We start from the raw sequence: 26,767 nt of genomic DNA, 5'->3' as shown, positions 1-26,767 counted from the left end.
ACATGGAAGTCATCAGGAAACACCTCAATCTGTCTACAAACCCAACACGGACGTACAAAAAAAAAAAATGGCAGCAGCTGTTTGGGAAAAGCTGTGTTAACGAAATGAGATGAGGTAAACAGCGGCCCTGCTGTAACAGCTGGCCAAGTTCTACGTTGGACCCATTGTGGTTTTATAGTAGTGGTGAAAACAACTGGTTTCATCTGATTGCATTCACACCACAACACACATCCCATCTGCCTTAATACACTCTCTGGAAGTGTATTATATTTCTGTAGTATTCCACCACGACAATGCATCGATAAATGTTCTACAAGGCTTTTGATTTATTTTTTTTTGAAATACATATTTTAGAAATGCGAGCAGCCCAGTGGAGAGAGCGGTTAGAGCGTCAGACTCACAGTGGGGAACCTGGGTTCAAATCCAGGTCAGCTCCGCCAGTGTGGAGTTTGCATGTTCTCCTTTGGGCTTTGTGGGTTTTATCCGGGTACTCCAGTTTCCTCCCACATTCCGAAGACATGCATGGTAGGCTGATTGGACTCTCTAAATTGACCCTAGGTATGAGTTTGAGCGTGAATGGTTGTTTGTCTCCTTGTGCCCTGCGATTGGCTGGCCACCAATTCAGGGTGTCCCCCACCTCTGGCCCCAAGTCAGCTGGGATGGGCTCCAGCACCCCCTGCGACACTAGTGAGGATAAAGCGGTTCAGAAAATGAAATGAGAAATGCTTCTGTTTTGTCAGCAAAATATCAGAGACTTAGATGGTGTTTCGGCTCTTGAGAAATTATACAAACAATTTTCAATGAGAGGAAATGAAAGGGCAAAATAAACAAGGGGTTAGTGGCTCACACCTGAAGTTGTTCGAGTCCAGGCTCCATTGATGCTGTGGATTTGAATGCAAGTATGAATGGTTGTTTGTCTCCCTCTACAAGTGCCATTTGGTTGGTTGACAAGCATTCTTATGTGTCAGGCAGCCACAGCTCCAGTTCCATGACCCTTATGAGGTCAACCTTTACAGAAATTCAAAGACAAATGATTGTTGGCCTTTTCTATCATTTACAAATAGGTGATACTCATTCAAATTATTTACATATTAAACTTTCAGTCAAAAAAAATAGTGCAATGCAGTAAATGCTGTGACAAATGCAACTTTGGCAGCAACATTAAAACACCCTGTGTGTGTGTTTGGCGTCTGAGTAGAGAGTCAAAGTCCTCTACCTCCACCTAGTGGCAAATATGTAATAATTAAGACAAACATGGAACCATGTTAAAAAACCAAAACAAAATTTATTAGCAATTACATAGAAATGATGCATGAAAGCTACAAGAGCATTTGTTGGAATAAAAATGTCAATTTCATATTTACAAAGTCTGCAATTGAATGTGAATAATATTAGCACATGCACATACAAATTGCTATAATATTACACAATTAACAAAGCTTTTTCTTCCCCAGTTTCCTTAATTGCACAACGATACAGCCCTTCACTTCTGATAATTAGAAATCTGATCATCACCAAAGGACAGCGGACACAGAGGAGCTTGTGATGATTGCCCAGTTTGCACAAACAGAATGTAGGATCAAGTATAAATGCAAACTATAAGATACAGTTATTCCAAGTAACCAATTAGATAGCAGGAAGTTGATTAAAATAAAAAATGTAATATGACTGTGTTAAAAGGAGTAAACATTGCTATTACAGGGAAAGTAAATGTCAATCAACCATTCACAAATGCCCAAACTTAAAATGACCATTCAATGCTTTTGATCTCATTGATCTTGTTTTTTGTTATTCAACCAGAGAAATCATGATTATAAAACAGGCTACATGTGTACACCCATGGTGTGTACAATATTTTAAAACAGCTGTTAGGTTTTCTCCTCACTTAAAGTAACATAAAAGGCAAAAAGCGCTAAAATCCACTAACTGGCAGAAATGTAACATGTCCTCGTTTCTCTGCATCGAGCAGCGTTAATGCTAATTGAGTGGTTATACATAAGATTTTCTAAAATGGTTGTTTTGTTTTCAATTTGTTATTTCGTAACAGTGTATGGGACATAACTTTGGGCAGTGCCTGTCTAATATGAGCTTTCATTCAGCCAAAAGGCACTTAAAACTCTGCAGGGATAACAACAAACATTCACCATTGTATCTTCTAGTCATTTTCATACAAATTCCAATTCAAGACTTTAGTAAATAAAATTATTCCATGCCTCCTGCCAAGTAACTAAAATCTACATGGATAAGATTTATATTGTTGATCGAACGCCATCCCACAATCCTTATTTGGTAAGCATGATTAAAAAGCACAATCGCACTGTAAACATCCTAAAAAGGAGAAATTTCATGATTTTCTCAGGGGCATTTTAACTATAGAACACTGCAAAGTCATTTGACTTCTGTATCGAGGAATATCCACAAGGTCGGGTTGTAAGGCATGATGGGCATGAACAATCCACCTTTCAAGCATGAATATCATTTCGGGGGAAAAAGAATTGGCCTAATAGTCCTGTACGGAGGCTACAAAGCTGTGTTTGCAGAGACTGGTGGTGCGGACGTGCGGCAATAGTATGCAAAGAGAGCTGAAGTACTTCACAAAGGCAGTTGAAGGGATGACTATGGACGACCCAGAAGTGGCTGGAGCTTAGAGCGTAGCTGCATTTAACTTCAGCTTCTTCGTGACTTTGAATGCTGGATGAGCCACTGTAGTGTGATATCTGCCACGGGGATATGCCTCATGACCAACAGCCAATACAACTCAAAAGAAGTAGGACTTGAAGTCATTTAAAAAACATTACGTACCGATGTTGTCCTTTTCTTTGCAAGATACTGAGTAGCAGCAAATTTCCCGATCCTGAATGGCAGATAGGTTCCTGTTGATTGAAAAGTATGTGATATGGTGTGTCATTAATACATTATCCAGTGAAATCCAAGTGATTAATAGGTTAAGCTTGTCTTTACACATCCGACTGTTACTCTACAGAAAGCATGATATTTTAGTTGTTAAAAAGAATGACATATACTTGAGTTTCCTGAGTTTACATAAGACAGTTAGATTACTTTATCATGGGTGCCTTACATCTTTTCAATGAGCTGCTTCTCATCCAGTGCACTGGTTAGGTCTCGCTTGTTGCCTAGCACTAGAACCTGAAAAACAATTCAGCAAAGGCAAATTCATCTTTCACAAGACAAAAACTAAAATGATTTTCCCAACTACAGCCATGAGCCACTGAAGTCTCCTTTTGCTTAAACACACTGCTTGCAGGTGGAGTAGAGGCCACAAATTTGCAAACGCTCAAATAAGAGCAGGTCTTAAAAACAATAACTTCAAATACCAAGTGACTTACTGGAATTCCTTGTAGTTGTGGTTTGTCCAACAAGTTGTGGAGCTCATTTCGGGATGCTTCTATCTTATCTCGATCTGCCGCATCCACCATATACCTGATATTGTATAGAAAAAGGGTTATTTATCTGGTCAATGCTATATAACTATATTTTGAGTACAATTCTTTGAAGTCAATTGATTGAATTGGACATTAATGGATTATGACAAACATTGTTACAAGAAAGCACTTACACAATAGCATTGACTCCTCGACAGTAGCGTTCCCACATGCTTCTGAAGCGGGGCTGCCCACCTATATCCCATATCTGATCAGAAAAAAATATTGTGCATAATTAATAAAGAAGTAAAAGAAACCTAGCCACATTTTCACAGGGTTGTAGACTAATATACTTAATAGCTTTTCCCATTGGCACTTATGGATAGTAAAGTCCTGCTAGGTTTGTTCACTTGGTCTCCTTACTTTTATAGTCACGTTGCCTTTTGTGACCTTCCGCATGTTGAATCCAACTGTAGGAATCATGTCTTCACTGAACTGGCCTGACTTCAAAACAAAAGGGGTTTTGTTAGCAAACTTGCAAGTCAGCAAGTAAAAATAAATTGTGCTTATGTTCAGTGGCATTCCTCAGAGACTGAAAAAAATTAAAGCACAATTTTACATATTTTCAGTGGCATTCATCAGAGACTGAACAATTGTGTATTGCTGCTGTTTTATTGTGCATCCATGATGAATGCAGGTCTGGTGTATTTCAAGAACATGTGTCCAATATAGATTTAGTGATTGTGACTGCAGATGACGTTGATATGCAGTGGGTAGACTAGACAGAATGACAACACCAGCGCTGTCATCCACGTGACTATTTTAAGAAGCTCTTAGTGAACTTCGTCATTTGACAAGCACCAGTCTTGGGTAGAAGCCAATATCACGCCCTGTTTGCAGTCGAGTCATTAATTTCCGGGTGTTAAACAAAGGGCACAAGCATATCCAAACATTTACCTTAAAATAAAATGACATTTTTAAGTGGAGATGCAACATTTGCCCATCCCTGGGCCCATGCTGACACGCATGTTTGTTAGCGACTTACTGCAATCACATTGACGAACGTGGTCTTCCCAGAATATTGAAGTCCCACGAGGGTCAGCTCCATTTCTTCTTTCCAAAAGAGTGATCGGAACCAGTCCAAAAGTCTGTTTATCAGGGCCAACATCTTTGATGTCCAAATCGCTGCGACTTTCTTATCTGACGTGAGTTGTAGGATAGTAGCAACCGATACCGGAAGTAGGGAGATGCTCCTGTGTGTCATGTGATGCAGTTGCGTTTGTGATATACTCGGAAATTACAAATATAACACTGGATTTTTAGTTTATTTTTTGCCATACCGTCTAAATACGTATTAGTACTTTCAAAGGTTATCATTGTGAGGTAGAAGAATATGGAATTTTCAATATTCTAGGTCAGTAATTTTTCTTCTTTTTTTTTGCAGGATGAAGAGCTCCCGAGTCATAATTTCAATTTGCTGGGGAGTGTATGTTATCATTTTTTAAAATATATTTCTGATAGTATATTATGTTTTGGTATATAGCATGCAATGTGGCGCTGCAGTGGTGTCAGTGCTTAGCACGTCGCCCTCACAGCTCTGGAGTCCTGGGGTCAAATCAGGGTCATGTCTATTCTGTGTGGAGTTTGCATGTTCTCCCGGGCCTGCATGGGTTTCCTCTAGGTACTCTTGTTTCCTCCTACATTCCAAAAAAAAAAAAAAAAAAAATGCATGGTAGGCTGATTGGACACTCTAAATTGCCACTAGGAATGGGTGTGCGTGTGCTTGGTTGTCTGTCCCCTTGTGCCCTGCGATCGGTTGACCACCGATTCAGGGTGTCCCCCGCCTCTGACCCAGAGTCAGCTGGGAAAGGCTCCAGCACCTCTCGTGACCCTAATGCGGATAAAGTACTTCAGAAACGGAGATGAGATGAGATATAGCATGCAGAAGGTTGCTGGACAGTTTTTTTTTAAATTTTATTAAAAAGTCATTTTCGGACATATTTTTAATCACATTTAATAAAAAGACATGTAAAGATATATTTTTCATTTTTAAGGGACATGAACGCTGATATTGCTTTAAATTAGTGCAGCGGATATAGTCTAGGTCATAGCCCTTTGTATTGCATTTATACATCTTTTTTTAAGAATCACAAATGTAAGTGATAACTTTCACCACTCACAATGACACTGCTCTTCCAGTAATTATCTTTATGATAAACACATCATTAATATCTTTTACTGGTCACATTTGGTGACTCATGCCTACTCAAGAATTCTGTGAATATATGACCACATTCATAAGAAAAATGAGAAAAAATGATTATTGCAGCATAGACACTAATTTCCCCAGCTTGCTACATATGAGAAGTTGATCGTCGGTTTTCCTTACACATGGGAAAAGGCTCTTTTTCCACCTTCAAAGAAAGGAATCACTTCAGCTTGAACGGTCTTGTGGCAGTACTGATAAGACAGGAGGGAAAATTAAATTTTGCTTATCATTAACATAAAGTGAACAAGATGAACTAATACAAATAATATAAACTAATGTACCTACCGGTGGTCTGACAAGAGTGGTATACTTCTCAGGGGTGGCTGCACTCATGAGTGTTGTATAAACAGTAACCCTATGAAATGGTTGAAATAAAAAACAAGTAAAGTAAATAAATGATCCCAACAAGAATCATTATCTGTCAGCTGACAGGATGGCCCAATTTAGAAACAAAAAAAATGTGAAGGGTCATTAATTTGTTGCAATAGAAGAAAGGCAATACATAAAACAGGAATCATCCACCCACCTTTTTTCTTTTTATATCTGGTTATCATTAATTTGCTATTCATTCAATATCGTGGTCATTAAATACCGTCATGAAAATCACCAGTACAAAAATGAAATGACAGTCAAACCAACAGTAACCTTACCCATTACAAACTGGCGGCATTGACAAAACCTGAGGAGAGACATTGAAACAAAGTCATGAATGCAACCTTTAAAAATGTTAATGTACTATTGAATCAGTTCTTAAAACTTGCCTGATAAAGCGAATACATATTAATATGATCTTGACCGGTAGCATTCAATGCTTTTTCTGCCATTTCTCTAAGAACAAGAGATGATTGGTGTATTAAAATTACATCATGCATGTTGCATTGTGTAATATTCCAGCAGATAAATCATTTACTAAAACCTTCGATGATCCTTGGCTGGAGACGGAAGCCAGTGGTCAAAATTGGTCTCAACTCTGAACCATCTAAACAAATAAAAACAGCCAAATGTTGTATAACACCAATGTCAAAGAAGCCCACAACAAGAAGAAGAGTGACCATCTCATGATACAAACTGTCCATATAGTAGATCCAGGGGCCAGATATCAGCAGGGCCTTCTCTGTCTCTGGTGATGACTACCCCTTCACCTGCCTTTACTCCACCAACAATGTAATACACTCCTGTGATGATGGGAATTTTGGAAAGATGGAGGACAGCAACTTGAAAGTCTTCTGCCTCCTCTAGGATCTGCACAGAAGACAAAATACCATCATAAACATGCACAGGCACTAAAATACAATTGAATTCCATTTTGCACAGTAGCAAACAAACATCTTGCGTACAGTTTTGGCCACTTGGCAAAGAAAAATGCATTTATTATATGATTGATACAGCTAACAAGGTGAAGGAAGCCATGCATTTGGCAGAATGAACTTTACCTTCATTCCTTATCTGCTCTTTCTTGGTCTCACCTCTCTCATCAGCCAGCTGACTGGCTTTCTTTTCAACAGGAAAGCTGACACCAAATTCTTCCAGAAGTCCCACCAGTGGTCACTGCCTAGTCATACACACAACGCCATATTCTTCATAGTGTCATCATGTTTTTCTACACTTTGGAAGAGGGGAAGAAATTCGGGTTTACCTCGCTGGTCACCGGATACAGTGAATTTGTATGGACTTTGTCCTGTCCACAGACCAACATAGCCAGCAAACGTGGTTCCAATATATGAAATCTGTAATGGTTCACAAATTTGTCTGACCACATGTGTCAACAGTCAATGACTAACAATAGTTGGGAACTAAATTTATAATACACCCAAAAAATGAATGCTAAATATCATTTAATCAGTTAAATTTCTCAAGTCATCATTTTTAAATGTTTAGGATAGGTCAAGGCAAACTAATAATTTTGGAAAACGTCTTTATTTATTTTTTTGAGTTGACGGACATATTGGATGGTGTACCTTCCCGTTCTTCTTGAAGATAACATTGACCGTAAGATTCCTCAGAACAGCGTGTGGGTAGTCCAGATTCCTGCCGTGGTAGATTTTTCCATCATTGTCTTGAGCTACTATGCTTGTGCAGAATCTGCAAATGCAAAATATTTGGGGATGTTTTCATATATAATTTGGTTAATATGTGTAGACTAATATATAATCTAACAATAATGACATATTTTCTTAGAAAACACACATCCAACAATAGGAGAAATTACACACGCAGTTACTTCGTAGGCAAGATTCAACATGATAGTATCAGAGAGGGTGAGGCCAAAGTGAGAAGCCAAGCCACGAATCTCGTCGCCATAAGGCTTGGGAAGAATGAACTCCTCTGAGACCTTGATCAGACCCCTGAGAACCTTGTGAAGCCATTTTGGAATAGTTGAACTGACAAAACAGAAATAGTAAAAGGTTACAAAATGTTAACAGAACCTTGAGAAGAAGAGGAATCATTGTTACTGTATTTAGAGTGTCCAATCACCCTACCATGCATGTCTTTGGAATGTGGGAGGAAACCAGAGTACCCAGAGAAAACCCACCCAGGTCCAGAGAGAACATGCAAACTCCATACAGGTGGACTGACCTGGATTTGAACCCAGGTCTCCCACTCTTGAGGCCAGCACGCTAACCACTCATCCGCCAGGCCACCCATGAAAATCAATGACTGAATGTCAAATATGTATAACTTAAATCAGGAAAGGCATGACTTTTCTGTAAAAAAAATATATATTAAAAAAGTTTAATACAAAATAAATCACTTTTCACCTAGAAATTAATTAAAATGCATTCGATATAATTATCTACGTTGTAAGGTTGCAATTTAAATTTATACCGTGCATATAAATTATACAACAAAAAGAAAAAAATGAACTTTCTCTTACTCAATGACATCTTGAGCAGCTCTGTTGAGGAAGTCGGCGTCAAATACATCAAGAATTGGCATCCATCTCACTTGCGGATCATCATTCAAATCAATACTGATTGTGGGGGGAGCGAAGCCCGAACTGGACGACACTGCCAGTCCCAGGAGCAGAATCGCAGAATGAACTGGGACCAGCATAACCATAGACTGTAAAGGGGAATTATAACTGGTTCGACTGGTGTGGATCTGCTCCCGAGCGTGTTTCCGCGGTGGGCAGGGCACCTCTACTTCCGAAAAGGTTTTTCACAATTAAAGCTTTCATCAAGATTTGCGCTGAAAATGTACAAAGGCCAACTCTTTTGCGAAAATTCCCTTCTGGTTGCTGTTGTGCTTTATTACCACTAGGTGGCAATATTTGTCCAATTTTTGGGCCTGTAAAAAAAGTAAGTGGAGGAAAGTTAACAAGGTGATAACATTCGTTTGACTATCTTGTCTTGCAAGGAGCAAAACAACATTAATGTTATAAAGTTGACATAATGGAAGCTTTCCACAAGTATGTCACAATATTACTTACTATAATATACTTTAATAAATGTATATATGAATTAATATCACAATATAATAACCATAATATTGAATACAATATTGTATTCAATGCGTGTGAAAATCAAGAATGCTGCAAAAAAAGGGGGACACTTATCAAGTTTTTCAGTTTTTTTGCGGTGTTTTCTTTTTTTTATATCATTAAAGGGTTAAAACATTATATTGCATTTTCAATTACATTCAGTGTATGTTATTTAATGGAAATCCTGTCACTAATTAAACTTGCCTGTTTGAGCGCGATATTGTCTATTTTCCATTTCTGCAGAATTCTACACATAGTTCCTTTGACATGTCAAAATTTGCTATATAATCTTAGACATGCTACTGATTTACAGCCGCTTGACTGTTTTATGTGTTATGTAAGTGTTATGTAAGCACGTTGCAACGGAGAACTGTCAGCATGGCCAGCTTCAACACGTACACCAATCAAACAGTGGATTCCACTTTTATTAATACTTTAATATATATATGAATAACACTTTACAAAATTCTGAGAAACAATCATGTTATAATTCTAAATAAAAATCCCAAGTACCTCTTCCTATATAAAACTATTACCACTTTTTGTTTGAAATTTACATTCACTCTCTTTGACAAAGACACAAAATTTAAAGCAAAATGTATTTCTTTTAAAAATAAAAAAACATTTTCAGTGTGTCTCCACAAAATGAGTCAAAGGCAACAACACCATGAGCAGAAATCAGACATGGCTCGATCTGATATTTGAGGGACAACACAAATGGGGCTAAAAATATATATAATATATACAATAAACCCTTCTCAAGGAGTAACCCAAAGCCACTCATTAGGTCACGTATCAAAAATAAAAATGAGAGTAGCATAAACAACTTCACAGGTGATCAACACATTGGGTCACAAGAAAATCATAAAAATATGTACTACGCGTACATCCAATAATGAGTGACACACCTTTATACAGTGACAACGCCCTGAATTCTTTACAAACACTCATTTGTTTATCTCCCGAGATAACCAAACATGGATGAGTGATATCAGATGGTCAACTCAAAAGGAATATTTTTTAAAGTAAAAATACAAAAAACAATTATCATGAATAGTTGCAGTTCTGAGACAAAAACAACAAAAAAAGAAAGCACAACTATCAGTAGATCTGTCGTTTTTTTTTGGATCTACAGCAGTTGATACAAGTCCAAGCAGCATCTATAGTACAAGGGGCTTTTTGTTTAATTCTTACATTCATTAAATGTTCGTTTGTGTGTGTGCAAATAGGTTTTAAACACATATGCTACTATTGTTTTTCTTGAGGTGGGGGCGTTGGTGCTATGTCCTGTACATTCAGGATTAACCTTTGACATTCAGCACAGTGTACAGAGAGTCTGCAACACTCTTCCACAGTTATTCCTATAGGTTCACATTGTTTTCAGAGACATGCAACCGGCAGTCATGGCCCTTGTAGGCGAAAATGGCAATTTACGAGTTCACCAGCCATTATTCTTTTGTTCATCCTCTTTTGACATGAACGTCCCCCCTTAGCACAAAAGTTTATTACTCTTTGGTTTCCAAATTTAACGGGGAGTCCTGTTTTGAAGCTTTGTGAAGTACAGGGGAGTCTATGAGACTCTGGCGTGCAACTGGAGATGCTACCCTTTGGGAAAGAAGAGGTGGGGAGAGGCTCTCTGCGGGTAAACTGGCCGTTGAGGCGCTCATTCCAGGATACATTACGGGCATGCCCCCTGTGTACCAACTCTTGTCCAGCATTGGCAAGTAGGCGGCCGCCGCCGCTGCTGCTGCGGCGGGTGGAATGAGATAGAAGGGGAGGCAAAGCGGGTGCTGGTTTGGGGAGAAGGATAAGTAACTGCCGGTAGGACCGGGGAGGCTCTCGTCCTCGGAGGAGCCGGACCGTGACTTCTTAGCCAGAGGCTCGCCCCCTTCGTGCTTTAAGTTGTCAGCGTTCCGAAGCTCCCCTTCCTTCCTGTGGCTCTCCGACCACCGGGCTTTGGGGTCCCGTTTGTCATGTTCGCCCCCGTAGCCGCTGTCAGTGTCTGTATCACTACCGCTCTGTTCCCCAAAAACGCCAGGGTAAGTCCTTTGAATGACTGGAACGCAGTTCTTGGACGGGCCGTCGGTGGCTGTGGATGGCTGCTCTGAGCTTTTCTTGACTTTTTCGGATCTCTGATGGACGGACTCAGTGAGGAGTGTGTCACTCTGATGTTGGAGAACTTCGGAAGCCACCTTGTGGATGTGGCTGATGACATGGGAGGGCATCAGATTTTGACTGCTGTCTCGGTGGGCTAGGTAGTGGAGGACCTCTTTTGCGCAAAGGTGGAAACCAGAACGGAACATCTGTTCGCTGACCTCTGGGCTTTCACCTCCATGGTCACCTGACACAATGAGAAAGGGCAACAATGTGTTACTCCACAACATATCACATGTGGGCCTTTTTGATTCCCAACATACTAAAGGTAAGTTTGCTATGTCTACTTTCTACATTGAAAGTAATTGTGATCATCATTTATTACTCGAAAGTTAGTCTACTGAAAGTGATTTGAAAAATGATCACAGCTGCAGATATTTGTTGTTGATTATTGAAAATTCAGATTGAACTAGGAACAGCCTTGTTTAATTATATTAAAAATGCTACTTTGTATTAACCTGCCCATGAAATTTGCCTTCAATGTTAACATTAAGCGGGCTGACTTTGGCAAAGAAAATATATTTAGTGTCCCAAAAGAAAATGTTTAGGTCTGTTTATTTTTCTATTTTGCGACATGACAAATAGTATAAAGTAAGCAATATTTAATTCTGTAAATATAATTGAGTAATTTGATCTTATTTGTGGAGCGATGGAACAAGAAATGAAATGCGGTAAGTGAAAATGATGTTTCAGCAAATGTATGAGTGTTTTTGGTTTCAATATATTTAAATTGTGTGGTTGAGGTAAACTTATTTTTAAAAATTGCCACATAGAAGTTCTCCATTTTGCAGATTTTGAACTATTGCTAGGTCTGTAATCTATCAACTGGAATTCAAAGCCTGCTTGTTGCCTTCTAGACTCTATTAAGGGTGAAAAATGAGGGAAAGCTAATCATTGAGGTCAAACATACTCATTTGGAGGTCTTTCTGCAGTTCTATGATCTTCTGCTGCTGCTGCTCTAGGAGACTATTCAAGGCGTTCACGTGTTTGAGAGTGAGCTCCAGCACCACCGCTTTCTCCAAATGACCCAGCGTCTAAAAACAGGAAGACCTTCGATAAGAATGTTGATCTTTCTTATGTAACACATTCAGCAGCCAAACAGAGGACAAGCCTCCAACACCCGGGAAGTCATGCAATGCAATGCAATCAGCTTCTTTCTACACAACGGATAACAAAAGTCAGTCTTTGATGAAAAAAAAACTAAGGAAATATATATATGCAAGTATTTAAAAGAATACAAAATAAATAAATACAAGATCAACTGTATAAGGGTTTTGTATTTTCCATTTGAGCTCTTTAAATGTTTTTTCATATTTATAAAAAACACAAGGTACGTGTTCGTTTCACACACATTCAATAAAGTTAAACAACACTCACTGTAAGTTTGAGGTGTTCTGGCAGCAAATCTTTGAGCTGGGCAATACATTCGTTGATTCTGTCTCTTCTTTTCTTTTCAATTAGTCGATGTGGCAGTTTGTAGGTTTCCTGCAAGTGGAAAGTGACACAATTATGTTAAAATGTAATTACTTGAATTTTTGTTGAGATAAAAACAATGATAATAAATGAAATAAATCATCGACTGCCATTAACGTCACTAGACGTCCAATTCATTTTGAGGAGTCTGGAAGTAGTCATAGAATCACTAAAATATTCAGAAACAGCCATCCCATTTAATCTAATCGGATGCCTATTGTTCTATATATTTAGTTATTTATATAAATATACATATACACACATATAGTATATAAATATGAAAAGAAACTTACCCTGCTGTCATCCCCTCGCTTCATACCACGTCTTGATTTATACACGTACATTGGAAAATCCATCCTTCGTGGAGCAATGGAAAGGTTTGAATATACAACATGGGAAGTTTTTCACGTAGTTATTTAAAGCGTATGTTATCTCATCCTTACCCCTGCATGTCCGCTAAATCCAACGATGGGTGTTTGGGAACGCACGGTTGCGCCCTCGCAATCCCCTCCATGTCGCTCAAAAATGTCCAAAAACAAAAATGAAGAGAAAAACGATCCAAAGTAAAGGGAAAGAAAAAGCCAAGATTATTTCCGTGACTCCCAGGCTTTTATTTTTTTTTGAAGTAAAGGCGCCTTCTTCATGAAAGTTTAGGAGTTATGCGCTGGTCAGTTAGTCAGTCAGTCACCCTGTAAGGAGCGGAGCGCTGAAATGAACGGCCCAAAGTAGACTGAGTGTGCGCAAGCATGCAAAAGGGCGGGCGAGAAAAAGTCCTGTGACTACAGGCACGTCCCTGTCTGCAACTCAAGTCCATCACATGAGCCTCACGTGTTGGACGGTGCTTTCAAGCTGAAAAGCCACCTCCCCTCCCCTCCCCATCCTCACCCCGCTCACCCTGCGCTTCTGCTGCTGCTGCTTCCTGTGCGTGTGTGCACGCCCCCCACGCACGCGCAGGCTGAGTACAGCCCATTACTGGGGTAAGCTTGTCACCTCCCACGGGAGCCGAGTCCCGTGTACAACCACGCTTGGCTCTCGAGACGCATTGTGCAAGCCTTCTGCTCCCTCCCCGATGTCCTTATTCTCAAAGAAAGATAGTAGACAACAGAGATAGTAAACAACAGACGCCCTGAAGTTATTGTCTTGCATGATACACGCAGTATACAAATAGTATCCAAAGTATCCAAGTCGTGGGAATCTATTTTAAAATCAAATCAGATCAACCTTTTCATGAACCCATGGTGGCTATTCAAGTGCTGTCAACGAGAGGGTATTTATTTCATTCATCTTCCGCACAACATTTCCTCACTAGGTTCGTGAGGGGTGCTGGAGCCTACCCCAGTCAACCATGGGCATCAGGCAGGGATCTGCCCCCAAATTGGTTGCCAGCCAATCGCAGGGCACAGGGTTAGGTTAGGGTTATATTTAGGATTAGGTTTAGGGTTAAGGGTAATGTTGTTGAAGAATGTCAAATGGCTTGAGGTGACTTTATGTGAAATAGAGTAGTGTTAGTTGACAGCCTTGAAACATTAAAAATGTCATCTTATTTTGAAACCATACTTATTGACTGGGCGACCTGGCGGCTGAGTGGTTAGCGCGTCAGCCTCACAGTGGGAGACCTGGGTTCAAATCCAGGTCGGTCCACCTGTGCGCAGTTTATATCTTCTCCCTGGGCTTACGTGGGTTTTCTCCGGGTACTCCAGTTTCCTCCCACATTCTAAAGACATGCATGGCAGGCTGATTGGACACTCTAATTTGCCCCTAGGTATGAGTGTGAGCTTAATGGTTGTTTGTCTCCTTGTGCCCTGCAATTGGCTGGCCACCAAATTCAGGGTGTCCCCCGCCTCTGGCCCGAAGTCACCTGGGATAGGCTCCACGACCCTAGTGAGGATAAGAGCAGTTCAGAAAATGAGATGAGATGAGACTTATTGCCTGTCACATGTTGACAACATTAAAAAAAAACACAACCTGGTTGGGCATGTGTGGTATTTGAACAATCAGTGCAAGTGTCTAGGTGCTTAAATGATGTGACTGACAGTACTGCATGCTGAGGGTTTGGCAACGTTCTTTAGTTTGCTACATGTTTTATGCTTGCTGTCATGAATATGATAACTCCCAAACTGGACCTGCTTGTTCTGACGAGCGTGTCACGTTGCCTCCGAACTGCAAATGAGAAAAACAACCCCGACAACCCTGCGGCTTGTTTCAGAGGGTCACAAGACGACAAGCTCTAATTAGCGTTCAATATCAACCCAGCAATTTTTTTTATTCATCATGAACTCATCTATTAGAATTAGATTCTGTTTAATTTTAGATCTGGAAAGTTTTGATTTGAATGTGACAGCACATCTTCAGAGCACCAAGATGGTGCAGGAAATGAGTTAATTTGCCAAAAAAACATCCGTTCTGACATCCTGTATTAATTAGCCTTTTGACTTGCATAGTTTGATGTCATATTTGTTATATAAATAAATGCACTATTTACCTAAAAGAAAAGAAAAACACTAGTATTATTGATTAAAGGAGTTATGGCAGAATTATATTCAGAAGTTACCTATAATGTAATATGACTTTCAATCTTATTTCGTGTTTGAATCTAAAAAAATAAGACAACATAACCCAAAATAAAGGATAAATACATTCATTTTAATAAATATAATTCTACTATAATACACAAATTGACAGGACCCAGAATCTTAATCTTTATCTTAATATAACAATTATTCTCTATAACATTTAGTTTCTCTATACAAATGTGAAGGCAAGCAAAATCTTTACACATACACACAATAAAAAATACAACAATGATATGATGACATCATACCACCCATTCATCCATTTTCAACACTGCTTATTAAAATTAAAGTGCGAGCATGTATTTCTGCAACATAAACAAAATCCTGATTTGTAAGTGTTCAAGTTAAAATGACATATATTTCGTAAACCACAATATGAAGATAAATCTCATCTCATCACATAACATAATTGACCTTTTTTTGTTCGCTTTATAAACTATATGGAGATGAATCATTACTAGAAATAATGTTTGAATTTTCTGTCTAGCTGTAAAGGGAGTGCAGTGCATTTAATGTAAAGAAACTAAACATAAAAATAGCAGCTGTCAGCTTATTAAATACAGTTAAGTAAAATTAAAATCCTTACTTTATCCAGTAACACTTAAACACAACATCACCAGTAAACAATGAGAAATAAAAAAGATGTGTTGTGGACCTCAAAGAAATGTTGCATAATTAATTTTATATATTGCACTAATACAAAAGCAAATATTACTGTTTATTTGTCCTAAAATAGAAATGTGATTTAAATTAGAACGTGATAAATGTGAACAAATACACCCCCCTCTAAGTTTGGCCAGTAAATGACACCCATGAATAAACCCAGTATAATATTACATAGAAAACATTTGGCACAAACTCCTTTCTACTGAAAAGAACAGGGTGTTCTGAGTGAGATACCTTTGCACATATTAGAGTTAGACACCATATGACTACAACTATATATTACAGAGTTTCCTTCTCTGTTGACAACTTACTGTACTTACGCTGGCCACGTGCAACATTGGAGCGTTCTGTCCAAGCGTAAAGCTGACGCCGAGGTACTCCAGTCTCCCTCTCTTGGGCCTAAGCAGGCTGCTGGGGGTTCATGTGTTGGGGATGTCCCAGCAGGCCAATCCGCTGCTTTTGCTTCCTTTGTTCAGTCATCTAAATCAGGACAGAGTGTACGCAGAAGGATAGAAATTAAGTGTTGATAGTTACATTAGTGAAACAGTCGTTTGAAGTTATGGAAAATTTCTGTCATAATAGTGCCAATATCAATCTCACGTGGTCACGTGTCATCAAGTAGAACGATTAGTCATTGAAAAACTCCAACTTAAAATGAAAGAGTGTTGATAAGTTAGATGAATAATTCACAGTGTACCAAAGCCAAAGCGTGCAAATGTGTTTCTAATTTTAAAATAAAAATCAGCCGCCTACATTACAAGAATTCAGCAACACCATCATTTCCGCCTGTCTGGGTCAAAAAGTCTTAGTGACATTCACTTCCTCACATGCGGTTCTCATTTTCAGGGGGGAAAACCATTGGACAATTCGGTTTACTAGAAAAAAAGAATGCAACGATTGTGCAAGACTTAAGCCTGTCTTGCGGGTGTTAAAAAGATGAATGACTTACAAAAATTATAATTTGACTTGGATTTTTTATAGATTATATTCACAATGGAAAAGTAGCAGGGAAGCAACACTGATTGAAAAAGAATGACTCATGAGCATTGTATTTATTTATCGATGCAAGACCAAATTTAGACAAAAAGCAGCGAGGCTTGTAATGATAAGTTGAACTAACCTGTTCTTTGAGCTCAGTCAGCTGACCAGAAAGGTTGGACACAAGTTTCATGGTGGACTCCAGCTTTTCCTGGAGGCTTCGAATTTCATTCTGCTCCCCATCTGCATCACTGCTGACCAATGACATGGCCCTCATCCGGGGAAACCAATCCAGGTTGTGTTCCTAGTAGTATACACAAACCTGCCATGTTACAGCCACCTCTATTCAATCATCACTATAAATTCAGGATGTTAATTGTAACCCAGAAATTTCAGATAACCAAATAACCTTGACATCATTATCTGTTTAGAGCAGGGGTAGGGAAACTATGGCTTGGGAGCCACATGTGGCTCTTTTGATTGATGCATCTGGCTCTTTGCTAACCTGTGAGCTAAAATATGGAAATTGCTGGTGACAGAACTGAGATATTACATCTAGAACTGCTTTAATTTTCTTTCTTTTTTTGCAGTAGACTCTTCTGGAACTCATCCTCATTGATTGGCAACAGCATAAGAATTTTTTAATAAATATTCATTTTTTTCCACTTTAAAAGTGATGAAATTATAACAACAAAAAATGAAAAGGCACTCGTTTACATGTATGTAATTTGACTTTTAAATTTGTAGTATGGCTCTCAAGAAATAACATTGGAAAATATGAATAATTTATCTAGATTCTGTGAGTTACAATCTTTCACATGATTTGTCTCAAGATTCCTAAATAGAATTACTAGTCACATATGTAAATTTAAGGACCATTATACCTCCCCTGAAGTACATGTATAACTAGTGGGCCTTTGTGTTAATCAGTTCCCAAGAAGTAGCTTTTAGTTTCAAAAAGGTTGATGACCTCCTTACTAGCCTATTTAACTCGGCCGGGTCAAAAGGAGCAACTCGGGTAAATTCCTCCACGCTTTTATTCTATTGCTATGACTGACTTGACCACCACGTGCCATTGTAAACGAACGGCGTCTGAACCTACCTCCAAATTAGCCACTTGAGTCATGTGAAGGGGTGAATGTTTAACCCTTTAAGTTAACACATTTTCCCACACACAATGTTGCAAGACCATTGCAAGTAATAACAGAAGGATGCAACCACAAAATAAAAGCGCCTTGTAAACAATCATTCAGATATGAAGCACAAGTATAATCGTTATATTTAGAACATAAAAGGAAATGGGACTTGAGCTAGAAAAAAAAGCCCCCCATTTTGCGACCCTAGTGAGGATAAAGCGTTTCAGAAAATGAGTGAATGGTTTGGTATGGTTAGCTTTGTTACTTTGATTTTTATTGAAGAATTAGAATAGAATTTGATGTTCATAATGCAAGTTTGCTTATATGCTACCATATTTTTCAAGTTATAAAGCACAACTAGTCTTTTATTTTTCCTCCAAAATTGATACAGCATTTTATAATCTAAAGAGGTCTTACATAATTGTCAAAGTAGACTAAAGTCTTTTATTTTTCCTCCAAAATTGATACAGCATTTTATAATCTAAAGAGATCTTACATAATTGTCAAAGTAGACTACATTCACGCTGCTTCATCACTGTTACAATAACAACACGTGCCTGTTCTTTAAATCACTTGAAATGTTTGATGAAATGCTGCCCTGACAAACCCGTTTTGGTGCGACACGGGGAAAAGAAGATTGGATGGGGTTAATTTCAAACGATCTGTGTGCTCACATGACTGAGAAAGTAGTTAAAACAAATCAGACCGTGAACAAGACCCAATCAGAAAGTATCATAGCAGTACACAGCCGTGCCCATGTGAGCAACACGTTTAGAGGAAAGGTATTTTTGGCTAACAGGTTGGATTAGTTTTGAATGAGCATTCTCAATTAATCGTTGACAAGTAATTTACATAGATGAATCTTTTTCTGTAAAAATTGCACTTGTTGAACATATATTGAATATGAATGCAAGACCTAGTCATTATGATTGGAATGCCCAAGGTCAATTAGTCAAAACAATGTTGTAAAATACCTGTGTAGTAAAACAAAAAATGCTGCAAAAGGCTAAGTTTAAAATATGAAATTTAAAAAATAACAAAATATGTCAAGTGCAAACCTTACCCTGATCATTTCAGCCACATAACTCTCAGGTCCAGTGTACTCTGTCGAATCCTTGACCTTTACCAGAACGATGAAGAATAGGTAGTGCCACATGTTATGCTCAACTTTGATGTGCTCTTCAAAGGTTACAGTCTTATTATCAAATTTATCTCGCTCAAGACCTGAAACAATGGAAGAGAAATGCCCACACAAATGAGATACAGATGTAAAATTAACAACATGCCCCTTTTTTTTTAAATACATTGTCTGACGTCACAGCTTTTAGGCCCAACACTATAGAAATCAGTTTTTTTTTTCTATTTTAGCGAAGTTACCAGAGCACAAGGAGAAAAACAACCATTCACACTCACACTCATACCTAGGGGCAATTTAGAGTGTAAATGTTACGGTATTTAAAACAAATATATACATAAACATTGTCAGTTGTTGGGAAATTGTGTTTTGATCCAATGACACCAAGGTTGAACTTTATGGCCACATCAAATAGGGTCTTTATGTCATTCAAACTAGGGTGGGTGAACTTTGGACTTTTATTATATTCTGAAAACAAAATCAACAAACATACTCACCACAAATGAAACATGTTGTCTTCAGAATTTCCTCTTTCTTTTGCTTTTCACTCCTCAGGTCAGCAAACGTATCAATAATGACACCAAAGATGAGGTTGAGAACGATAATGATAACCATAAAGAAAAACAGTAGATCGTAGATAACCCTTGCTGCAAAAAGTGGCTCCTGTTAAACCAAAGAGAAGAAAAAAATAGCTGCAGTCAAACCTCAATTAATGTATTGTATTTTCAATTATTAAGTTGGATCTTGGAGAGTTCTCATTACTCGCATAGATCTACTCTTATTTCTATAGTACTGTAAGGAAATTTTGCATTGAGTTGTCATACTCATGCAAGTAAAACAACTTTAACCTGGCCATGCTGCTGTAAAGAGAATTGACCTACAATTTCTATAAGGTTTTATTGAACGCAGAGCCAATTACAGAATCATCCCATGCAATCACAACTTGGGACCTCCACAAGCCTTCTCCATTCCCAATCAGATAATGAGTGATGTTCTGTCCCTAAAAAACCCAGGTTAATTAAGGTGACCATTTGTACACTACACCAAGACCCCTTAGGTATAAGTTGGACAAAACAATTTATTCATTATAGCTTTCAATTGAGCTAGGAGATCATCACTTTTGTAGTTGTGGAAAACCCCATTTAGTAGTGAGCTATTTCCCTTTTGTACCTCTTTAGATGGCTTCCTGAGCACATCCCCAACACCTCCTCCGCTCCTGAGACCGTGGCTCAGTACTGTGACAATGCACATGAGTAAGGAATCACACGTTCTTTCTTTGTCTTCTATCACCACAGCAGATGGCTGTATAGCAAGGGAAGCTACAGAGAAAAAAAGCACACATTGTGAGTCTTTCGAGTCTATTACTCATGGAATTAAGTATCATCTTGACATAGACAGCTGTTTACTGGTAAGCAACAACACATCCTTTTAAACCTATGTTATTCTAGTAAAGTGTGGTAGTAACGTGCATATACACACAAAAAACAAATGTGTTCAACAGAAGATATCATTCGTATATTGACTTAGCTTTCTCAGGTTCTGTATGGATATCGTACATAATGGCAGTTTACTATAGTTAATATAGGTTTTAACTGGTTTTAACCAGGTACTAGAAGCCCATAACTAGCCTGACAGTGATGTGAAAAGAGTCATCAGGGATGGCTTAATTAAAAGGTAGCATATATATATATATATAGATTCTTTAGCCACTGTTGCCTTTTCTCTTCAAGGTCAGTGGCTTTGCAAGAAGAAGAAGCTTTGAGGCAACAGCCCCTCCAGACCATCACGGTGTGGCGGTAATGACTTGCTTGTGCCTATTGGTCATCAACCCCTGACCTGTAAAACCCCATGGCCCTATTTAATTCTTGAAGCTTACTCTCCTGAGACAACAAGGAGCCTTGGCATTTCACCCCGCAACCTCAAAAGCCCCTAATAGACCCAGTCAGTTTAAATCTGATCACCAGTATGGTCAGACTTACACCCAAGCAGAACGAATCATCTTTGGCTGAATCAGTCAGCTGTGAGAGATTTAAGGTACGAGTAACTACAAGCATGCACATTGAGAGGGTCACGCATTAGTGTTTTGTGTTTTCCCAAGACAGAATGCACAGACAAACCTGCCTTTGAAGGCCTTGTCCACCTACCTGAATGTGTTTACATTTTTATTTATTATTGTTGTTTATTGTTACTAAATATATGTATGTACGTATATATGTATATATATTTTTTTACTTACAAGCTTCAGAGGAACAATTTCCTCCATTTTCTTTGTTACATACTCCACCAGAAAAGAACTGGCCCATAAAACTGGCTCCAAGATCTGTGAGGAATCAAAAGAAAGCGTGTTAAGATGCTCTTTTTTCAAGCACATTGTCTAGAAATAGAAGTTTCAAGTCAAATAGACAAAGTCAGAAAGTACCCAGGGTTTTGTTGGGTATCCTGTCGACAGCTAAAATGAAATCGTCTTTGAAGAAAATGTATCCCACGATGGAAAAAAGGTAAACAAGTATAAGAGCAAGTACTGCTGTTAAAACAATGGAGCGGCCATTGCGGGTGACACTCTTTATAACATTCAGCAAGGTCTCTTCTCTGTAAATTAAATCAAAGAGCTGAAACGACAAGAGTTGAATATTGTTAGACATTTGGACAATGTTGAAATGCATCACTAATCGTGCAGTATTTGTATTCATGTTCACCCACTAGCAGGCTATAAAAGAAGACATGGACGAAGACCCCCAGGGTGCAGATAATCAGGTACAGCAGGTGGTACAGGAACTCCACATCCAGGATCATGGCTGTGTAGCCTCGTGTGAACGTTCCACGGTTGCCAACAAAGCTCATCAGGAAGATGAATTTATTACATAACTGACAGCACCAAAACAAGAAGAGACACGAGACTAATCATTATCTTATTACTGGAAATGCTTGTCATGTTTTTTTCATGCAAGATTAATTAGTTAGACTTCTATTATGTAATTTGATCTTTTTGGATATGGCATGTTTTAGTGTTTGGTCCAAAGTTTTATCAGATTAAAAACAAGTGTTAAATGCTTACATTAAAGCCACCTAGTAGCAGTAGTGTGGGTTCCAGGCCTTATCAGATTAAAAACAAGTGTTAAATGCTTACATTAAAGCCACCTAGTAGCAGTAGTGTGGGTTCCAGGCCAACAGAAAAGATGAGCCGCAAGATAATGGAGCAAATGAGTGCCCGGATACCATGAGGCTGAGGCAATATGACAACAATTGCCAAAGAAATTAGCATTGCCATCCACAACAAGGCAGACAGATGGGGATCCAAGGTTCCTGGAAAACATGACAGCTGTTAGACTTTCCAATCAACATAGATCCTAATTTTTAAACAAAATATACAGCTTCGGTGTGGCAACCTCTGGGAAGAAATATCAGTCATATAAAATAAATATGGAGGATGGTTTATCAGAAAAATTATTTACAATATAACTCCTCTCATCTTATCTCATTTTCTCAACTGCCTTATCCTCATTAGGGCCGCGAGGGGTGCTTGCAATATTTTTTTTCCTTTTTTTTCCCAACATATCACTGCTATTTTGATATTTTTAAACCTCGACATGCCTTTTTTGACCAATGATTTTTGACCTAATTATGCAAAAATTGAATTACTTTTTCCATTTCATATTCCCAAACATATCATGCAAATTTGATGCTCAAGCCTTTTTATTCATTCTTGAGTTATAATGATGACAAACAGAAGTGAAAACAACCTCCGCTTAATAGGCTTCACAGTAACTGAGGTAAAAACTTTAAAAGTATTCCAAAAGATTTCAAATGACTTAGAATGATCATTGAATATACGAAAAGAAGATAAGCAGGTATTGTCTATATAGATACACCACCTGACAATAGCTTTTTGTTTTAGGACAAAGCATTCACTACGTTAAATTGCCATCCGAGGACTCCTTCCCGCTTTTATGCTCAGATCCAAGTAACACGTATGTGTTACATAACCCGGCTGGCTAAAAATATACTTGGCTCAAGCTGAATTCATTGGGGAAGGACCAGTGCTGAATTGTAGCACGCTTGAGTTTGGACTTGGGAAAGGCAGACAATGAAGGTTGGCCTGTCTGAGATCATTAACTTATTCATGGTTGCTCTGCAGCATAAAAAAATGATGGAAGCAGATCTTCAATTTAACTTCCAATGCCAATTGTTTGTTGCAGGAAAAAATCTGCAGTTTTGTATGCATTTTCTTTTCCATTCAAACTAAGGTTTATTTTGTTATCATTTACACTACAGCTGTGAATTATTGCTATGGTTAATTTTTTTTCCTAACCTTAGACAATATTAAGATATGAATGCTATTCATTTGTAGGTCTGTGTCTAATTTGTGAAATCGTAATGTTACTATGGTTGGTTAGCTTGAGTGAGTTGTTTTTCTTCTTCTTTTTTTTTACCGAATTAGTCATACAAAGCATAACTTAAAATACTATGACTATACAGTATTGTGGACTAACAGTTAAGTCCCTGAACAAAGCCTCACCCTAAATGGGAATTTAGACGCTCATAGCCATATGATGTTTTAAAGCTACTCTAAACACCTCTTTAGTCTTGTGAGGAAGTTCCAACAAAGGGGATCTCGCCGGTCAACCCTAGATTAGAACAATTGAAAGTTCATGAGTACCACAATGCATGTCTTTTTTCTGCACTGGAACAATGGAAGCCTTACTGACTATGTTTTCGCACATGCCCACAGCTATTGCGTTATAAAAAGAACCAAACGTTTAGCAAAATTATTTATTTCAACCAAAATTCCTTCTGGTTTCAATCTTAAAGTGTTTTTAAAAGCTGTGTCCCTTTCGGCAGTAGTAAAACAAAAAAATGGCATCTTAACCAGCGCAAATATAAAATGTAACATGATCTGTAGGTACCTACTTAATACTAGAAGTAAAATTTTTGTTGGGGTAAAATAAATCACTCCCCTATCTATGTTTGGATAAGAATGTTTGAAGAATTTAATAAGAAGAGAGAGGGAGAAATATATAATTTGATGAGTAAACTATTACTTACTTACCCGCTTAATCCTTAATCATAAAATTCAATTTATACATTTGGCATATTAATTTTCACACCTGCTAGCAAGGAGACTAGTTCTGTCCAAATAGTTGTGCACCTTTTAAATTTCATTTTCCCCCTATTATTATCTGTACCTGAACTCAAACCATGCCTCTTTAATCTGAAAGCTCAAGTGGGTACAGTTGAGCTTTCGCTGACCCACAAATAATTAAATATAGATTACTATTATTAAACCAGAGTTAGTCAGGTCCGAGGATAGAATTATTGGAAAATGTTTGGACAACTGGCAGAGGACAAAATAGAAAAAAAATAAGGAAACAAGACTGTAATTACCTTCACGAAACCCCTCTAGAGGATAGAAGAAGGCCACCAGAAGATTCATGAGAACAGCCAGGTTGAAAGAGATGCTGCTCCAGAAAGACATATTCCTGGAACACCAGTAGAGGATGGGCTGGGCTGAAAGGTAGGTCATTAAAACTGATTAATTATTTATCATACAGAGTATAATAGATAAATAACCACTAACTTCATAATTCAACACCTAAATTGTTTTTTTCTGGTATATTTTGTTGCACTGACATGAAAAAAGTGGTCACGACTTTGAAATCTCAAATACTATTTCTCAAAGAAGTTACATTTAAAAAATATTTTATTTTATGCATAGGAAAGAAATCGGAAATTTGGAATAAAGCCCATAATTTGATGAAAATCAAACTTTTATATGATTAGTAAACCAAAATGTTTTTGTTTTTTTCCAGTCCACTGTTGATTGAAATAGAGGAACTGCGGGTGGGGATTTTCAGAAGTTAAGTAAAAAGACGTCATTCATGACAGAGATGAGCATAAGTGGAACAAGTTACTCCTCAATTGTGCTTATTCATTATTGCAGAATGAGAGAGAGAGAGAGAGGTAATATTCTTCTCATGATGTCCAAGAAATTATCATCCCTTGGGTCTAATCACGGGATAAGCCACAAAACCGTCATCTAAAAGAGGAACAAAGGGTTGTTTATTCAATGTTGCCATCTCTCAGGAGGTCAACTGGATGTGGTTTTGAAAATTATGTCAAGGCATTTATATTTGCTGTTGCTGCTCTAGAAAATAAATATTTATGGCATTGGGAATAAAGCTTGCATATCTAAAACTATCACCTAAGTGTGACCAATGTTATTCATTCGTGATAAAATATGAAATTGAAAAAGTGTGTGCATTGAAGGTTTTGGGTTTGATACCAGCAGATTGTAGTAAAATATTTATATAAGATTTCAATAGTCAATGTTTTATTCTTTTACTACTGCGCCATTTTCTTTAAAAAATAATCTATTCCACAACCTAACTCTTAATAAACTTGACCAAACAAATGACTGATCAACAGTGAGGAATACTGGTCGAAGCTACTCAACTTGTTCCAACTAAGGAAAACAAAAATAGCTTATACGAATAGCAAACACGTTTAACAGTTTCCCAACTCTAGGTGAAAAATGGAGCACAGTGTTAATTAAGATCATTCATTTAGCTAGACAGCAATTCAAAATAAATATCTCTATTTACTGAGAACTGGAGAGATATAAGAGGAAAATATAAAACGGGAACTAAAAAGGAATAAAGTTGCTGAGGAGGAAGACGCACAAGGAACGTTGTTTGTGTTACCAGGCGCCTCTTGAGTACCTCGCAGCTTCTTCTGCCAGTTCATCTCATTAAAAAGGTCCTCGGAGCGCAGGAAAAAGTCATTTATCTTGCTACCTTGTTCATCGCGCTCCGTGGTGTAATAGACACGTAGTTTGGATTCTTGAGTGAGGAACTCGCAGATGTTGGGCACAGGAAAAACTATTTGTTCCATAGTTCGATCAAGTCGGACAATCTAGAGAAGACCACCAAAACAATCAATCAAATTTAGTTTCTCTCAGGACTATTACTTTTGGATTCATATTTTAAGCACTATATATATGTGGATTTAACATTTTGCCATGGTACAAAACTCTACAGAATATAGACGTGATTCTAGTACTTTGATTCGCCAAGGGGCAAAATACTGCTTAAAGGTTAACATGAGTTATACATATTTGTATTCATCTAAATCAGTGGTCTCAAACCGGTCCTCAAAGGGCCGCAGTGGGTGCAGGTTTTCATTCCAACTCAACAAGGATACCTTTTGCAAGTGCAATCAGTTAATTAGAGTCAGGTGCTACTGTTTTTAAAGACACCTGATTGGTTAAAATGTCGGCACTGGATCGGATGGAACCAAAACCAGGACCTACTGCGGCCCTATGTGGAACCGGTTTGAGACCACTGATCTAAATGAAAACTGATAGCTGGATATAGGTAGTTCATTTCAGCTGATGGAGAAGCAATGGTGGCTGACCTCAATCTGAGCTGTGTGCTTAGCATAGAACTCCAGAGCCTCGTCACCCTCTCCATACGTACCACCTGGTTTCAACATGGCTTGTAGTTCCTTGTTATGACGGGCCAAC

General features: G+C 38.2%; 4 protein-coding genes across 4 annotated transcripts in view; all 4 read right to left on the bottom strand.

Annotated features, from left to right (window-relative positions):
- Positions 1 to 1,265: 1,265 nt before the first annotated feature.
- On the bottom strand, positions 1,266 to 4,637 carry LOC144203612 (ADP-ribosylation factor-like protein 8B). Its single transcript, XM_077727141.1, has 7 exons — positions 4,429 to 4,637; positions 3,807 to 3,887; positions 3,578 to 3,651; positions 3,348 to 3,441; positions 3,080 to 3,147; positions 2,803 to 2,873; positions 1,266 to 2,717 (listed from the first exon to the last, which is right to left on the bottom strand). The coding sequence occupies exons 1-7, from the start codon at positions 4,549 to 4,551 to the stop codon at positions 2,668 to 2,670; spliced, it is 561 nt and encodes a 186-aa protein (XP_077583267.1). The 5' UTR covers positions 4,552 to 4,637; the 3' UTR covers positions 1,266 to 2,667.
- A 711-nt stretch (positions 4,638 to 5,348) lies between these two features.
- Positions 5,349 to 8,788, bottom strand: LOC144203094 (N-acylethanolamine-hydrolyzing acid amidase-like). Its single transcript, XM_077726358.1, has 11 exons — positions 8,528 to 8,788; positions 7,866 to 8,033; positions 7,611 to 7,734; positions 7,289 to 7,379; positions 7,119 to 7,204; positions 6,722 to 6,894; positions 6,569 to 6,631; positions 6,414 to 6,480; positions 6,303 to 6,331; positions 5,938 to 6,007; positions 5,349 to 5,843 (listed from the first exon to the last, which is right to left on the bottom strand). Exons 1-11 carry the CDS (start codon positions 8,710 to 8,712, stop codon positions 5,769 to 5,771), a joined length of 1,131 nt encoding a protein of 376 aa, XP_077582484.1. The 5' UTR covers positions 8,713 to 8,788; the 3' UTR covers positions 5,349 to 5,768.
- A 752-nt stretch (positions 8,789 to 9,540) lies between these two features.
- bhlhe40 (basic helix-loop-helix family, member e40) lies at positions 9,541 to 13,604 on the bottom strand. Its single transcript, XM_077727144.1, has 5 exons — positions 13,204 to 13,604; positions 13,054 to 13,117; positions 12,665 to 12,772; positions 12,198 to 12,321; positions 9,541 to 11,474 (listed from the first exon to the last, which is right to left on the bottom strand). Exons 1-5 carry the CDS (start codon positions 13,272 to 13,274, stop codon positions 10,639 to 10,641), a joined length of 1,203 nt encoding a protein of 400 aa, XP_077583270.1. The 5' UTR covers positions 13,275 to 13,604; the 3' UTR covers positions 9,541 to 10,638.
- A 1,983-nt stretch (positions 13,605 to 15,587) lies between these two features.
- itpr1b (inositol 1,4,5-trisphosphate receptor, type 1b) overlaps positions 15,588 to 26,767 on the bottom strand; it is a 38,326-nt gene continuing 27,146 nt past the window's right edge. Inside the window, exons 51-61 of the mRNA XM_077725650.1 lie at positions 26,659 to 26,766; positions 25,965 to 26,157; positions 24,631 to 24,753; positions 22,376 to 22,551; positions 21,949 to 22,113; positions 21,668 to 21,857; positions 20,419 to 20,612; positions 19,746 to 19,911; positions 19,177 to 19,337; positions 17,120 to 17,281; positions 15,588 to 16,479 (exon numbers count right to left, since the gene is read on the bottom strand). Coding sequence (XP_077581776.1) covers positions 16,399 to 16,479; positions 17,120 to 17,281; positions 19,177 to 19,337; positions 19,746 to 19,911; positions 20,419 to 20,612; positions 21,668 to 21,857; positions 21,949 to 22,113; positions 22,376 to 22,551; positions 24,631 to 24,753; positions 25,965 to 26,157; positions 26,659 to 26,766 — 1,719 coding nt within the window. The 3' untranslated portion in view covers positions 15,588 to 16,398. The remainder of the gene's footprint in view (positions 16,480 to 17,119; positions 17,282 to 19,176; positions 19,338 to 19,745; positions 19,912 to 20,418; positions 20,613 to 21,667; positions 21,858 to 21,948; positions 22,114 to 22,375; positions 22,552 to 24,630; positions 24,754 to 25,964; positions 26,158 to 26,658; position 26,767) is intronic.

Source organism: Stigmatopora nigra, chromosome 10, assembly GCF_051989575.1.
Source record: "Stigmatopora nigra isolate UIUO_SnigA chromosome 10, RoL_Snig_1.1, whole genome shotgun sequence".
Lineage (NCBI taxonomy): Eukaryota > Metazoa > Chordata > Actinopteri > Syngnathiformes > Syngnathidae > Stigmatopora > Stigmatopora nigra.
This window is presented reverse-complemented; position numbering and strand designations above follow the sequence as displayed.

What these genes read in the sequence shown, in the direction of transcription:
- LOC144203612 (XM_077727141.1), bottom strand. Translation starts at nt 4,551, where the DNA reads ATGTTGGCCCTGATAAACAGACTTTTGGACTGGTTCCGATCACTCTTT. An exon ending in CGAGGAGTCAATGCTATTGT is followed by an intron (nt 3,442 to 3,577) that starts GTAAGTGCTTTC and finishes ATACAATATCAG; the next exon opens with GTATATGGTGGATGCGGCAG. An exon ending in AAGCAGCTCATTGAAAAGAT is followed by an intron (nt 2,874 to 3,079) that starts GTAAGGCACCCA and finishes TTCAATCAACAG; the next exon opens with GAACCTATCTGCCATTCAGG.
- LOC144203094 (XM_077726358.1), bottom strand. Translation starts at nt 8,712, where the DNA reads ATGGTTATGCTGGTCCCAGTTCATTCTGCGATTCTGCTCCTGGGACTG. An exon ending in TCTTCAAGAAGAACGGGAAG is followed by an intron (nt 7,380 to 7,610) that starts GTACACCATCCA and finishes GAACCATTACAG; the next exon opens with ATTTCATATATTGGAACCAC. An exon ending in CTGGATCTACTATATGGACA is followed by an intron (nt 6,632 to 6,721) that starts GTTTGTATCATG and finishes TTATTTGTTTAG; the next exon opens with ATGGTTCAGAGTTGAGACCA.
- bhlhe40 (XM_077727144.1), bottom strand. Translation starts at nt 13,274, where the DNA reads ATGGAGGGGATTGCGAGGGCGCAACCGTGCGTTCCCAAACACCCATCG. An exon ending in GATTTAGCGGACATGCAGGG is followed by an intron (nt 13,118 to 13,203) that starts GTAAGGATGAGA and finishes TGCTCCACGAAG; the next exon opens with GATGGATTTTCCAATGTACG. An exon ending in GCAGAAAGACCTCCAAATGA is followed by an intron (nt 11,475 to 12,197) that starts GTATGTTTGACC and finishes TCATTGTGTCAG; the next exon opens with GTGACCATGGAGGTGAAAGC.